The 12,886-nt window shown below is 46.5% G+C and overlaps 1 protein-coding gene across 1 annotated transcript; it reads right to left on the bottom strand.

Moving 5' to 3' along the window:
- On the bottom strand, positions 1–12,148 carry cercam (cerebral endothelial cell adhesion molecule). Its single transcript, XM_049021053.1, has 12 exons — positions 11,365–12,148; positions 10,687–10,797; positions 9,993–10,110; positions 9,537–9,671; positions 8,605–8,809; positions 7,749–7,868; positions 6,685–6,761; positions 6,202–6,308; positions 5,955–6,087; positions 3,367–3,494; positions 2,963–3,166; positions 1–1,423 (listed from the first exon to the last, which is right to left on the bottom strand). The coding sequence occupies exons 1-12, from the start codon at positions 11,562–11,564 to the stop codon at positions 1,192–1,194; spliced, it is 1,770 nt and encodes a 589-aa protein (XP_048877010.1). The 5' UTR covers positions 11,565–12,148; the 3' UTR covers positions 1–1,191.
- Between the last annotated feature and the right edge of the window lie 738 nt (positions 12,149–12,886).

Here is a 12,886-nt window from a genome sequence, read left to right as displayed (position 1 = left end):
TGCCAAATGGAAATACCTTTATTTATTTTTTAAAGTAACACCTTACTTCATGGCATAAATAATGTAGCATTATGCAATTACTTATGTATTAATTAACCACCATCTAAGTCTTAGTTGCATCCTGATCTCATGTTAATTCATCATTAATGAATTGTGATGCACGTTTTATCTCAAGCAGTTACTATATTTGTTACTATATCTGTTAATTCTGTAAACCTTTGTGATCTACTGAAGGAAGAAGTAACAACTTAAATTCTGATACTTTCTGATGTTTCTTCATCATTAATGAATCGTGATGTATCTTAAGTAGGGACTATATTTGTTCATGATTTGTACTTCAATAGTAACTGAGTTATTACTAAGTATTTGTGTCCCGTCAAGTAAAATGTTACCAAAAACTCTTATAAATAAAGCCAAGAATTTCAAAGCGCTAAAATGAGCCACGTGATGCAAAAGTCATGTCTAAGGCACATATCACAGGACACGCATCGTCATTCAGTATGTTCAAGTAACCAGCACTGATCATGCTGTGGGGTTAAATAATGAAGTATTTCATTTTTTTCCCAAAACTTTGATGCAGTTTCCATTAAACAGAATTTCACCACGATGTAAAAAAGAAGTCAAAACAATGAAACACATTAAAAAAAAAACTTCATGACAGAACTTAAAAATAACCAAAAATAGTGTACAACTTACCTGTAAAGAAACAGAAAGTACCAGAATCATTCAGGGTTAGGGTTAACCCTAACCCTAACCCTAAGCCCCGTGCTGAAGCTGTCTGACCATCCGCTCTTCAGTCTTTCATTCAGAGTCTCAAGTTCAATCGTTATTTTAAACTAACCCTTAATTTCCATTAACAAAACAAATAATCCCAACTGTCATTCGAAGTCCAGCCCAACAGAAATAGAGGTCAGACAGAAGATAGTAGGAATGTCAGTGGACATGCAGGTATCTGTCAACGCTGGTCGTGAAGAGCAGGAGGATGGAACAAACCACGCTCAACCATGGAACAAACTTGGAGATGTACGCTAAGCCCGTGGTGCCTGTGATTAGACTGACTTTCCAGACCCTGGAGATCGGCCCTGTAGAGGTGGCATCAATAGTCCACCGCTGGAAACATGTTCAAGAACCAGACCCAAGGTCTGCCGCATGTCGCCGAAGCCGGGGCCGGTTCCCTGCCACAAGCTCGGGCTAGAGCTCGTCCCTGGAGGTGCTCTGGAAGCCTGTGGGGGGGGCCGAGCCCTTCAGGGTCTTGTAGGAGCCACGCCAGTCCGTCTGCACCTCGTCGTTGTCCCAGATGGTCGACGTCTCCGTGTCACTCACCCACTCAGGTTCTCCGGCGTAATGACTGGGCTGCACCAGCAGGGGGTGTGTAGAGAAGGCCTGAAGGTTCCTGTTCGGGAAGTGCGCCTTGTACTTCTCACTGTGGGGGGCAGAATAACAGAACAGAGGTCAGGGGGCAAAAGGTAAAAGTCATCTACTGTACCAGAGAACCCAGAGTGAAGCTTTACTTCTGACCATCCACTCTATAATCTTCTTATTTATATATCATTCAATTTGATCGGACTGTCTATAGCCTTCACAAGTTTAAGACATGTGACTATCATTGAAAAGCACAAAATAGCCTGATTCACAATACTGCTTTCAGTGTAATTGGATGGGATGAAGGGCTCCCTTTGGAAATGCGCAGGACAGCGCATGAAATCACTGGTTTAGCCAATAAACCGACATCACAGGATTCCCTGTGGAAAAGCAGCCCGAGAAGCTGACTGCTGACTTGTCCCTCCAGGTAATGCTAAGCACCAGAGACCGTAGGAGCAATACCAATACTGCATTCGGTGCAAACGTACGGGTCTATACAGTCAAAGACAAGTGCTTTGAAGGTACAGAACATGCAGGTATATTGTAGTATTCGGAATGAGTTCACAGAAAAGACATCACCGTTTTCCTTCTTTTACATTTTTTCTGACTCATCCACTAATCAGGGCTGTCAACACTCCATACTCCCTCTCAGGACTATAATGTTCCGACCTCTGAGGCTTCTTTAAGCATATATACACTCAGAACGCAAAACACATTGGAAATAGGGATCGAATCTTATAAAGGTGTTTGAGCGTAAGCAAATTAAATGCGAGTGGTGACTATACAAACACAGACATTTCTTTTCTTTCATGCAGATTTACGTGTCCACTGATGTGATCACAACCTCAATGCGATGATAAAAAAAAAACACACATTCCAGTGGCAAATACAACTGCATGCAGGAATTTTCCATTTTTCCCTTACGGGGATGTTTAAGGCCCGAGACCCTGGCTGACTTCCCACACTGCTCTCCAGACGTCTACAGCCTCAACCCTGCACTCAGCGGCAATGCGACTGGACATATTGAAGGATGGCTTCACCTTAACCGTTGGCCGGCATCACTTGGGCACGGCTGATGAGGCAACGACGAAACTTGGATGTGAATCGACATGAATTAACTGAACTGGAATGTAGTGCAGTCATAGTTTTGAATGTCCTCGTCTGACTGGGGGAAAGTTAAAACAGATGGTGTCTAAGGCGGGACCACAGCAATACACTGGCTATGAGCGCGTGACCACAGCGGCTGGGATTTACTCCATTCTGGGTCGGGGCGGAGTCTGTAAATACGAGGCCGAACCGCGCGGCGCTGGTGAGCTCAGACTTAATGACGGCTCTGCTTCTGCCTGCCTAACCATAGAAGATCATGAACCTTTAACTGCATTAGCTAACCGTGAGAGGCCAGCGTCAGTGGCGATCACAAAGCAGGTACTGTGCCCTGCTGACATGCGTGGGGACTCGTTTAATGTATCGAAACCTGATGGTTTGTTTTGACAGACAGCTGAAAGGCTATAAGGACCAAGGAAGAGTTATTCCTTCAATTAGCGCTCCCTGGTTAACAAGCGTAGAGGTGTAGAGCGTTACTAGCGGACCTGATACTCACTTGGGGTGCTTGTCGTACATGATTGGCAGGAATTCGTCCACGGGTAACATTTTGGAGAGTGGCTCAGCGTTGAGTAGCTTCTGAGCTCCTTGTTGGGAGATGGCGTACGAGAGCGTCCAATGGGAATAGTCCACCACCACCAGGTTCTTCACGTTCTCCACCTGCTCCAGCTCTCCTGGTTTAACCTGCTTCCGACCCAGATATCTGCAGCAGAGCAGGAAGAAGGTCCGCCACCGGCCACAGGGGGGCGCTGTCAGTCAGCAAACCCGCAGCGGTGGGTATGCGGATGTTTTTGTCGCGTAAGCGTGGCGTGCACAAACATGCGCACACACACAGGGCTGTGTGATCGCCATGGAAACAGAGGCCAGTCTCCGAACGCATTCCCCTCACCCCACCCCACTCACATGATGTCCCAGTCCAGCTCCACCTTCTCCACATCCTCCATCAACCGCTTCAGCCGGCGCTTGAAGTTGCCCTGGAAACGCACATCATCCTCAAAGATCAGTACCTTGTCCAGCTGCATGTCCACCATCTGGGGAAGGGAGCAGACATCTTGCATGAGGATTCCCGGGAGCCATTACGCAGTTTCGGGGAAGGGACCCTCAGCCATGATCCTGGGTACAGCCAGGCTGCTCTCACTCAGAGCAGATAGGGGGCGCTCTGCATTGCTGCTCACTGTGTCATGCAATAGCTACAATAGTGACGCAAAAGTCAACAACCAATAAAAACCAGCCTCACAGTCTCATTTATGGGAGGCAAGACATATTTCAATGGAAGAAATTATTTTAATATAAAATATGAAACATGAAAAGGATTTACAAATCCGGTCACTGCACAGTGCCACTTGAATAAATAAGGTATATAGAAAATTCCACATAATTGTGGTTTCCAGTCCAAAGATATTCCATCATTCAATCATGCTTAGGTCATGCACAGAAATGCAAGACAGGCCCACTTGCTCCCTACTTTGGTTACTGAGGTTAAAATAAGCAATCTCGTGGATTTTGGGAGCAGGATGAATTTTGGGAGAGCTTTGGTTGAAGCTTCAGGACTGCTGAACTTGCTGATGTTCCCCGAGAAACAGTGGCCACCGCCTGACATCAGGCAGACAGACATGACCCGCTACGGGTCAAATGTGTATCGAGAGCACGTATCCCCCGACTGTGATGCCCACGCATTTGTTCAACGTGACAAGCAACCGTGAATCACTCGACTGCAGATGGCAATCTAAGGCGTGAAAAAGCAGTTTCACAAAGCATAGTGTGGCCGAGAAATGCAGAGAGCGGGGACACAATGGCAGGGATCCAGTCAATAGGCCTCTAATTGCACCTCAACACACGCTTTTGCAAGGGAAGAGGCCAGGAACAGAAGCGAAGGGCTACTGAGCCTGTGGGAGACTCATACGGCCAGATAAGTCATAATTTAACCCCCCGCCTCAACGAGGGGACGGACTCATGTGGTGTGAAGTCAAAGGAACAGGTCGACATTAGTGTTTGCTCCCTAAGGTGAAGCCTCTGGTAGCTATCGCAGTGTAGCGTGAATTTTCCCAGCCCAAGGCGAAAATCGATAAAAATACGGACACACTAATCCTATGGTGAAGCATCTCTCAGGATACCAATGGCCTATCCGCTGGTTACAGGCAATCAATGGATGGCTTGGATCCATGAATGTAAGAACCATGTAAAGCATGTACCATGGATCTCACAGATACCAGATCGCAACCCAGCTGGACTCGCGGGAGACTGACGTTTCGCCCGTTACCTCATTGGTGCCTTTTGAGAACCTGCCCACGTTGGCGCAGATATGTCACACAGGCGGAAGTTAGAATAAAGGTCCGTATGAATTACATTTTTTGGATTTATTTTGATCCGTTTTGAGTTTTCATAAGCTGTCGAATTGCCTTTTTTCTCCTTAATAAAGGGTGTGTTTCTCCCCCGTCTGCGTGTGTGATTTTATTCTCGCTTGCTGTTTTACCGCTGTGCTTTTATGGATCGCACGGTACAGGAGTCTGCTAAAAACTGAACTTTGCTGTCCGCCTCTTGATCTCTTCAGCACTCAAGCGCCACAAAATTTTATTTATTCGACCGGTGACGCGTTTAGATTTCATCAATAAAATCAGGCCAGCAGATCGATCTTTCGTTTTCCACAGAATAAAAAAATTGATGTAACGATATTCAGCTAATAAGCCGGCAAGTTGTTTCAGCACCGGAGATATTTGACAAAATTTTATCAGTTATCAAACTAATTTTCCGGAAATTCTGAGACCAGTTTTTTTTTCTGGCCCAGAGCCTGTTTATTGCCAGTGTAAACAGGCGGAACCAGTTCCAGATTGGGAAACAGCCCGGCACCAGCTCCGGCACCACGTTGGTGGAAATGGGGTAAGAGTGAGGCTTACAGTCATCAAAGAGCTCAGCTAGTGATGTCATTTCTGAGGGGAGGACAGTGTCTCCACTCTTCAGCAGAGTTACAGGCAAGTACTAGATCTCACTAGCTACTGCGATGGGGCACCGGGAACCAACACCTTTTTGACTGGCTTTGCGTAGATAGATAATTGGATGCTTTCTATTTTAATATTTTGTTATCTGATATGAAAATTGCTAAAGGTTTAAAATGTATACTAAGCTTTAAGAATCCTTTAAATGTATACTAAATGGTTACACAAACACAAAAAAAGAATTACAAACCTACACCGTGACTCCCGCCCTTAATGTTGACTCACAAAGTGCCGCTCCTATCGCCTACTGAGGTGCACCCACTTTACCTCTGAGAAATGAATCTTGGGATATGCTGGGCTAAGAAGGATCTACTGGGTATATCCTTCGCAAAGCGAGTAAAGAAGGTTGCATTAAGGACACATCTAGAAGGAGCCTACGAAATTGGATAGCCTTGTCAAATCGCTGTGAATCATTCAGTCTTCAAACGCAGTCCCTGAATTCGGACTTGAGGACCAGAGTTGGCCTTATAGGTGGCTAGGCAACTGCCTGATCCTCACCTCCTTCCAAATGTAGTAGTGGCTGAGGAAGCAGCCGACCTCTCCCTTGGTCAATGTGCGTCTGGAGAAAGGGTCATAGTACCCAGGGAGGAGGTCGACACCCAAGATCTTAATATCACTGCTGTTGAGAGCTCTGCAAGGAGAACAGACCAAATGCACATGCATGTGACAGGCAGGTATCCACACATTAATAAAAGGTGGAAACCTCTGGCTGGCATGGGCAGCGTAGGAAGCAGGGAGCCGTTACCCTCCATCCACGGCGTCCACCACCTTCACGTCGATCTCCTGCTCATAGAGAGACCACAGCATCCGCTGACGTCGATCTGGACGCCGGCGTAAGTTTATCAGGTAAATCTGGGGCAGAAATAGACAATGTAAGAAGCAGTAAATTCTCTTATGGCAGACTGTCTCCAAGCTTTCATCTACAGCTAGACTGATTCATAACCCCGCTTTAGGTTTAACATAAGTTTGCCGGCAGTAATGATAGTAATTTTCTGAGCATGATGTTATGTTAAAACAAAAAATACAAGTTTGCTTTCTTCAAAAAAAAAAAAAAAGATTTGCATTTGAAACACGAAATGTGGTGGCCTTTTGGCAAACTGTTGTTATAATTATGACAAGGAACACAAAACACTAATTCTGTGGTGAGTTATTTACAGACAGCATAATTAAATAGTGAGTAAAAGCACAGACATGCTTGAATGTATAGGAGGGTTAGTGGGCCTCTCACCTCATCAAAGCCCATGAGATCCGTCTGTTTGGGAGGCAGATGCAGGTTCCGAGAGGGAAACATTGAGAATTCGTTAACTGGAAAAAGAAGCACAGTGGTTGGGATCATTTAAAGCCTACATACATAATAATGATAATTAATAATAACTGATGTTTTATTGATCCCTGTGGGGAAACTCTCTTTATGCCTCCCCCAGCTTGGTCTCTGTAGGTGACGGTAAGCCGGTCGAGAAGGGCAGCCAGCCATAGGGGCGCCCAGGGAGCTGGGGGTTTAGCACCTCACACGGCGCCACGGACATGCCAAGGCTGGGCTTCGACTCGTGACCTTCTGATCACAGGCATACTGCACGGCTCACACTGCACGGCTCACACTGCACGGCTCACACTGCACGGCTCACACTGCACGGCTCACACTGCACGGCTCACACTGCACGGCTCACACTGCACGGCTCACACTGCACGGCTCACACTGCACGGCTCACACTGCACGGCTCACACTGCACGGCTCACACTGCACGGCTCACACTACATTGAAATCCATGCTTGCATACATCCATCTTCCAACCATGTATCCAGCACGGGGTTGTTTAATGCCTTGAGCAGGCAGCACAGGGTGTAAAGTAGGGGACGCCCTGGACGGAACGCCCGTCTGTCACAGGGCCGGGGACGCCCTGGACGGAACGCCCGTCTGTCACAGGGCCGGGGACGCCCTGGACGGAACGCCCGTCTGTCACAGGGCCGGGGACGCCCTGGACGGAACGCCCGTCTGTCACAGGGCAGGGGACGCCCTGGACGGAACGCCCGTCTGTCACAGGGCAGGGGACGCCCTGGACGGAACGCCCGTCTGTCACAGGGCCGGGGACGCCCTGGACGGAACGCCCTTCTGTCACAGGCCACACACTAACACACACACAGTGATATTTTTAAATGCAAATTTATAAACTGCAAGAGGAATCTCACACCAATAACACATCCTACTCCAGGAGTACTTCCTTTGGACAAACTGAGCAAAACAACACAACGAATGAATAATGAAATTTTTTGATAATAAAAAAAATAAGTTACTCATGGACTCGAGGTGCAGATGAAGGAAGTTGATGCCGTCGTCCTCGATGGTCTGGTGGGGCTTCACCGGGACATTAATGTAGCCATAGCGCTCCTTGTTGCACACGTACATCTGCACCTCTGAGCACAAACAACAACGGTGCTGGTGAGCTACTGGCATGCACATACTCAGAGACACACGTGAAAACATGGGGGGTTCCCACTCCAGAGCGCAGGGGTCGCAGGCCACGCTGAGCCCAGGTAAAACTCAGCTTGCTAGGTGAAACTGAGTGACAAATTTAATGAATCAAAAATTCATTGTCAATGCTACTACACTCCTCCCCACACCCCCCCCAGGAGCCAAACACCTCCAGGCTGAATTTAAAGTAGGATCCATGATATTGGAAAAAAATTCACATTACGATATTTGAAATTTAGCAATTATATGGTGATGTTTGTAATAATAAAAAACTAGCTCTTGAAACAAATTATAACCAAAAAGAACCGTTTTGATGAACCTGCAGAATCCAAAATACACTGGAAGACAAATGTCTTTGTGACCAGTTCTCGTTAATATTTCTCTTCCTCACTCTTTTTGTTAAATTTCCCGCAAACATGCCACACATTCCGAGTTCATGCAAAAGCACCGACAGTAAACTGCAGACAGGTTTTTTTTTTTTATCATTATCTTGAAAAGGAACGATCATTAAAACCATGCAGCTTTTCAAGTGTTGGTTCCTGTGACCGACTACAAATGTTTAAGCGCAACTTCTTTACGGTCTCGACCCAGCTATCGCAGTCCATGCGATGTGACAACTGCATGCGCATAAAATGCGACGTCTGTATTAGCATCGCGTAGCTCTAGTTCTTCGCTTACCAGCCGCACGGCAGGAGAAGGCGAAGACGATGATGTCATCGAAGGGCCAGGAGTAATCGCGGTGAGGCGGGTGGAAAGCCAGCTTCTTCATGCCCTCCTTGCGGAGGTCCAGCAGCATGGTGGAGTGCACCATCGGGACAGGGAAACAGCCCGTGCGGCGCCGGTGCCTGGTGGGGAAGTACTCCGCCGTGCGACGGTAATAACCCTGAACAAATATGGGGGGGAGGCGGTTTCATCCTGAGCTCCACTCTCGTTCCCAGACAGCCCTCAAGATGTTCAGATGGCTCATCCAGGATAATTCTCTTCACACAAAGTACCAGAAACTTGTGGTTCGCTGGCGAGGTGGGCAGCTCCTCCAAAGCTGGGGGTTTGAATCTGTGTGTGTGTGTGTGTGTGTGTGTGTGTGTGTGTGTGTGTGTGTGTGTGTGTGTGTGTGTGTGTGTGTGTGTGTCTCACAGGGGATTCCCCTAGGTGTTCTGGATTCCTCCCACCATCCCAATACATGCAGTTTGGCAAACTGGCACCTCTGGGCTGCACGAGGGGGTTGTGTGTACCTTACAGCAGGCAGACATCCTATCCAGGGCATCGCCTGTCATCTCCAGTGTTACCTGAGATAAGCATCAGGCTGCATGCAACTCTGTACTGGATAAATGGGTAGAAGATGGATGGATGGATGGATGGACGGATGGATGGATGGATGGATGGATAGATGGAGGGATTTTTTTCATGCTCAACTTAAACATCTTTACGTTTCCCTGTTCACACTCCTGGAGCTAGATAGCACTGCAATTCACTGCATTTTGTAGTCAGTGTAACTGTGCATGTGACTGACAAAACTTTGAAGGAAAAAAAAAAAACTCAGTTAAATGCTTTTGGAGGCGGAGCTGCCCCGAATGCCGAGCCCGCTCCTCACATGTGGGGACGTGGCTTACCTGGGGGGTGATGCCACACCAGTAGTTGGAGTACGCCGTCTGAGAGTCCAGCATAGGTGCGATCACTGACTTGTTCTCCTTTATCATCAGGTTCAGCGTGTCTGGGTTGGTCAGAATGTTGTCGGCGTCGGAATACTGGGAAACAAGCTGCGATCAGGCTGCGATGCGGCCCAGACCCAACGCGAGATCCCGCCCTCTCCCATTCCCTATGATGCCATAAGTCCTGTATCCGGGACGTAGCAATGTCGCATCATGGATGGTTTTCTTGGATGTCTTCATTTCACTTGTATTATTTCCTGCCATTTCACTCAGCTTAGCCTATGTGGTGATTTTAAGTAAAAGACTCATAGATATTATTCAAGTAATAATGTGTCTTGTTTCTCTTAAGTTGGACCCCTTTAAAGAGCATCAAGGGCAGGAAACAATGTTTGAGGAGGAGCTGATAGGTGCCCCTACCAGTATGTAGTCGGCCCAGCGCCTCCTAGCGAAGTTGAGCGCCGCTTGTTTGAGCTTCATGACGTACTCATATCTGCCATTGGTCCAGTGCTTGGGCCCCATCTCGCCTGGGTAGGAGCTGCAAAACACAGCAGCGACACAGAGAAGGTTATCGGAAGGTTATCGGTTTGAGTCCCAGATGTAAACACCTTCAGCATAAAACCACTGCAATAAAATATCCAGCATTTATATGAATGGGCGCCTCAGTTAAACAACTAAATACAAGTTAACAAGACCATGTGGAGGCCGCAGGTGCATGAAACAGACAAGCACAGACTGGTGACTTCATTCCTGCTGTCTTCATTTGAAACCATGTGTAGTACCACCAGGTGGTGATGTACCCTGATTTAAGCGTACCCTCCCCTGCGGACGCCCCGTGGGAGCTGCTGGGGGGTACGCACAGACATCGGGGCCGCCAGCTCTCACACATCTGCCGTGACACTCACGCTCATGCAACGAATCTCACGGCAAATCTATATTATTCCATTATAAACTTAAAATTAGCTATATTAAAAGCGTCGGGGTAGCTCGCACACCCTACAGACTATTTACAAGGTAATAAAACTGATACATGTAAATACGTGTGCATGCGAGTAACACCTTGTCTCAAATTGAATATGTCACTCGGGGCAGCCGGCAGTCCCGAGACACTCACGTGGGCTGTTCCATAGGTCTCCACTCCACATAGTGGTAGGTCTTCTGCAGGACGGTCAGCCACTCGCGCAGGATAGCTGTGGTGTTGTCCACGTTGTGGTCCGTCGCTGCCCTTTCATGAGGCACATGTACAGATTGTTCAAAAGCGCAAATCAAATCCCATACAAACAAAACATCCAGTTAAAAATGATGCAATCTTATCGTGTGTATTACAATGGAAACGGAAATATTGATTCATTTAAATGGAGGCACTACTAATATTACTAACAAACTAACTGTGTCATTTTATGTAAATGTATGAAACAGTTGATTTTACAACCCACGATTATAGTGGACAGAACATCAGGAACAAAAATAGCTACACTAACTACGGCCAGTCATATATTTACGGTAACTATATTTAAAATATTCGGCAAGCATTCCGCACTTTCTGAGTACTCCCTTGCTTTTTCCTGCGTGAAATAATGGGCTATTCGGACATGATTGCTTTAACGTCTATGAAACAACTTTCTATACCTATGGGGCAAAAGAAAAAAGCCGCCACGACTTAAAGAGGGGGCGCGGTGGGCGTTTGGGGGCTAAGAACTAAATACGACTGACCTTTGTGCGCCTGCATTTTTCATAAAAGGGAATTAGCGGCCCCCTAAATAGCGGGCGATCACGAAGAAAAGCCACCTACCATATCGAGACGCGGTCTTTAGGATAGTTTAATCTCTCCAGAGCCCCCAGATAGTACGGCAGGGAGTGAGCAGCGTTTCGTGCGATTATAGCGATCACCACCGTAGGAGATTGCATTTTTGACTCTTCGGGATGTTTCTCCTCGGAAAAATAGCAATCGGCTGTCATAAGTCCCCCGAAAATAATAAAGCAGAGAAGCATGGTGGTTCCCCCAGGTCTGCCCCCGCTTCGCTCCTGAAGTGTTCTCCGTGCAGCTGGCCGCGTCAGCACTTCCCAAAGGGTCTTTTTCCGCTTTTCCGCCCCTCTTCTGCAATGCCGACGCTTTCCAGGAGCCGACGTGCACCGCACAGCCGCTTATATTACAACTTCCGTCCGGACAAGCGGGCTGCACCTTCCAGGAGCCTGTAATGCATGCTGGACACACATTTTACTTAAGTTACTAAGAACGTTTTTCTGTTGTTACCGTGTTTACTTTTCCCGATATATATGATTGGCGAATTTCACTCCTCTGTTAAGCTGTTGCTCTTTTTCTTCGGCCATACATCCTAAATACAGACAGTGCCGACTGTCTGGCCATGCTACACAAAGCTACATTCTGAGTTAAATCGTCTACATCACGAACAGAAATCTCTACTTCGCACGTGGAAAAAAACACCCATCCTCAATCCCCATGAGGACATTATAATTCTTAATAACTTCCCTTAAAGAACTTTCTAATGCGCAGTGAATCAAACTCCGTTCTTTGGCTTCTCTTGACAGCCAGCTAAAAGTAGATGTGCGCTTAAATCCTCTAATTACTCCCTTCTGCCTTTTGAAACGGAGCCCTTAAAGCTGTTTTGCATATTTAGGAAACAAACAAAAATATTTGTATGGGCACAGCACATTCCGTCATATAATGTACTTGCAATATTTATGTATCTTATCTCTGAATTTCAGCTATTAAAGTCAAGTTAACACTACTAGTACAGAAAGGGACTTTATGTGCATTAGTGCTAACAAAATACATGTTTTAAAAACACTGAAAAAAGCTCAATAATCACGAAAGATGACCCAATTTCGGTGATATGGTGAAGCTGGTTTCTTTCTGATGTGATAGATGTAGAGGTTGATTCTGATAGTTTGAATCAAACAATTAACCTCATACTAGAACACTAAAGAATAAGCAAATTAGACATTGCTGTAAGTATAAAGTTTAAAGCCGATCTACACTCTGGTTCTCCCAAAAAAAGAGTAACGTTGCTGATTGGGGTTATTACCGTATAAACCTGAGTAAGAGGGCAGCCTATAGAGATCAATATATCCAAACTAGTCTAGTGTTCCTTCTGTTTGACCAGAGCAAAGCCGACTATACCAATTACAGTCCTAAGAGAGGAAATGAAGGAGGAGAAGAGGAGTGAAAGTAATTAAAAGAGGCGGGTAAAGACAGTGGGAAGGCTAAGAGTTACGGGATAAGAAGGGGTAAAAACATCAAGGACTTGCTGGTTTGAGTTGGTTGAGGGGCCACGTCTTTGGCTAATGCTCTC

The sequence above is a fragment of the Brienomyrus brachyistius genome, chromosome 7 (genome assembly GCF_023856365.1).
Source record: "Brienomyrus brachyistius isolate T26 chromosome 7, BBRACH_0.4, whole genome shotgun sequence".
NCBI lineage: Eukaryota > Metazoa > Chordata > Actinopteri > Osteoglossiformes > Mormyridae > Brienomyrus > Brienomyrus brachyistius.
Note: the sequence above shows the minus strand (reverse complement) of the source record. Positions and strands in the feature narration are given on the sequence as shown.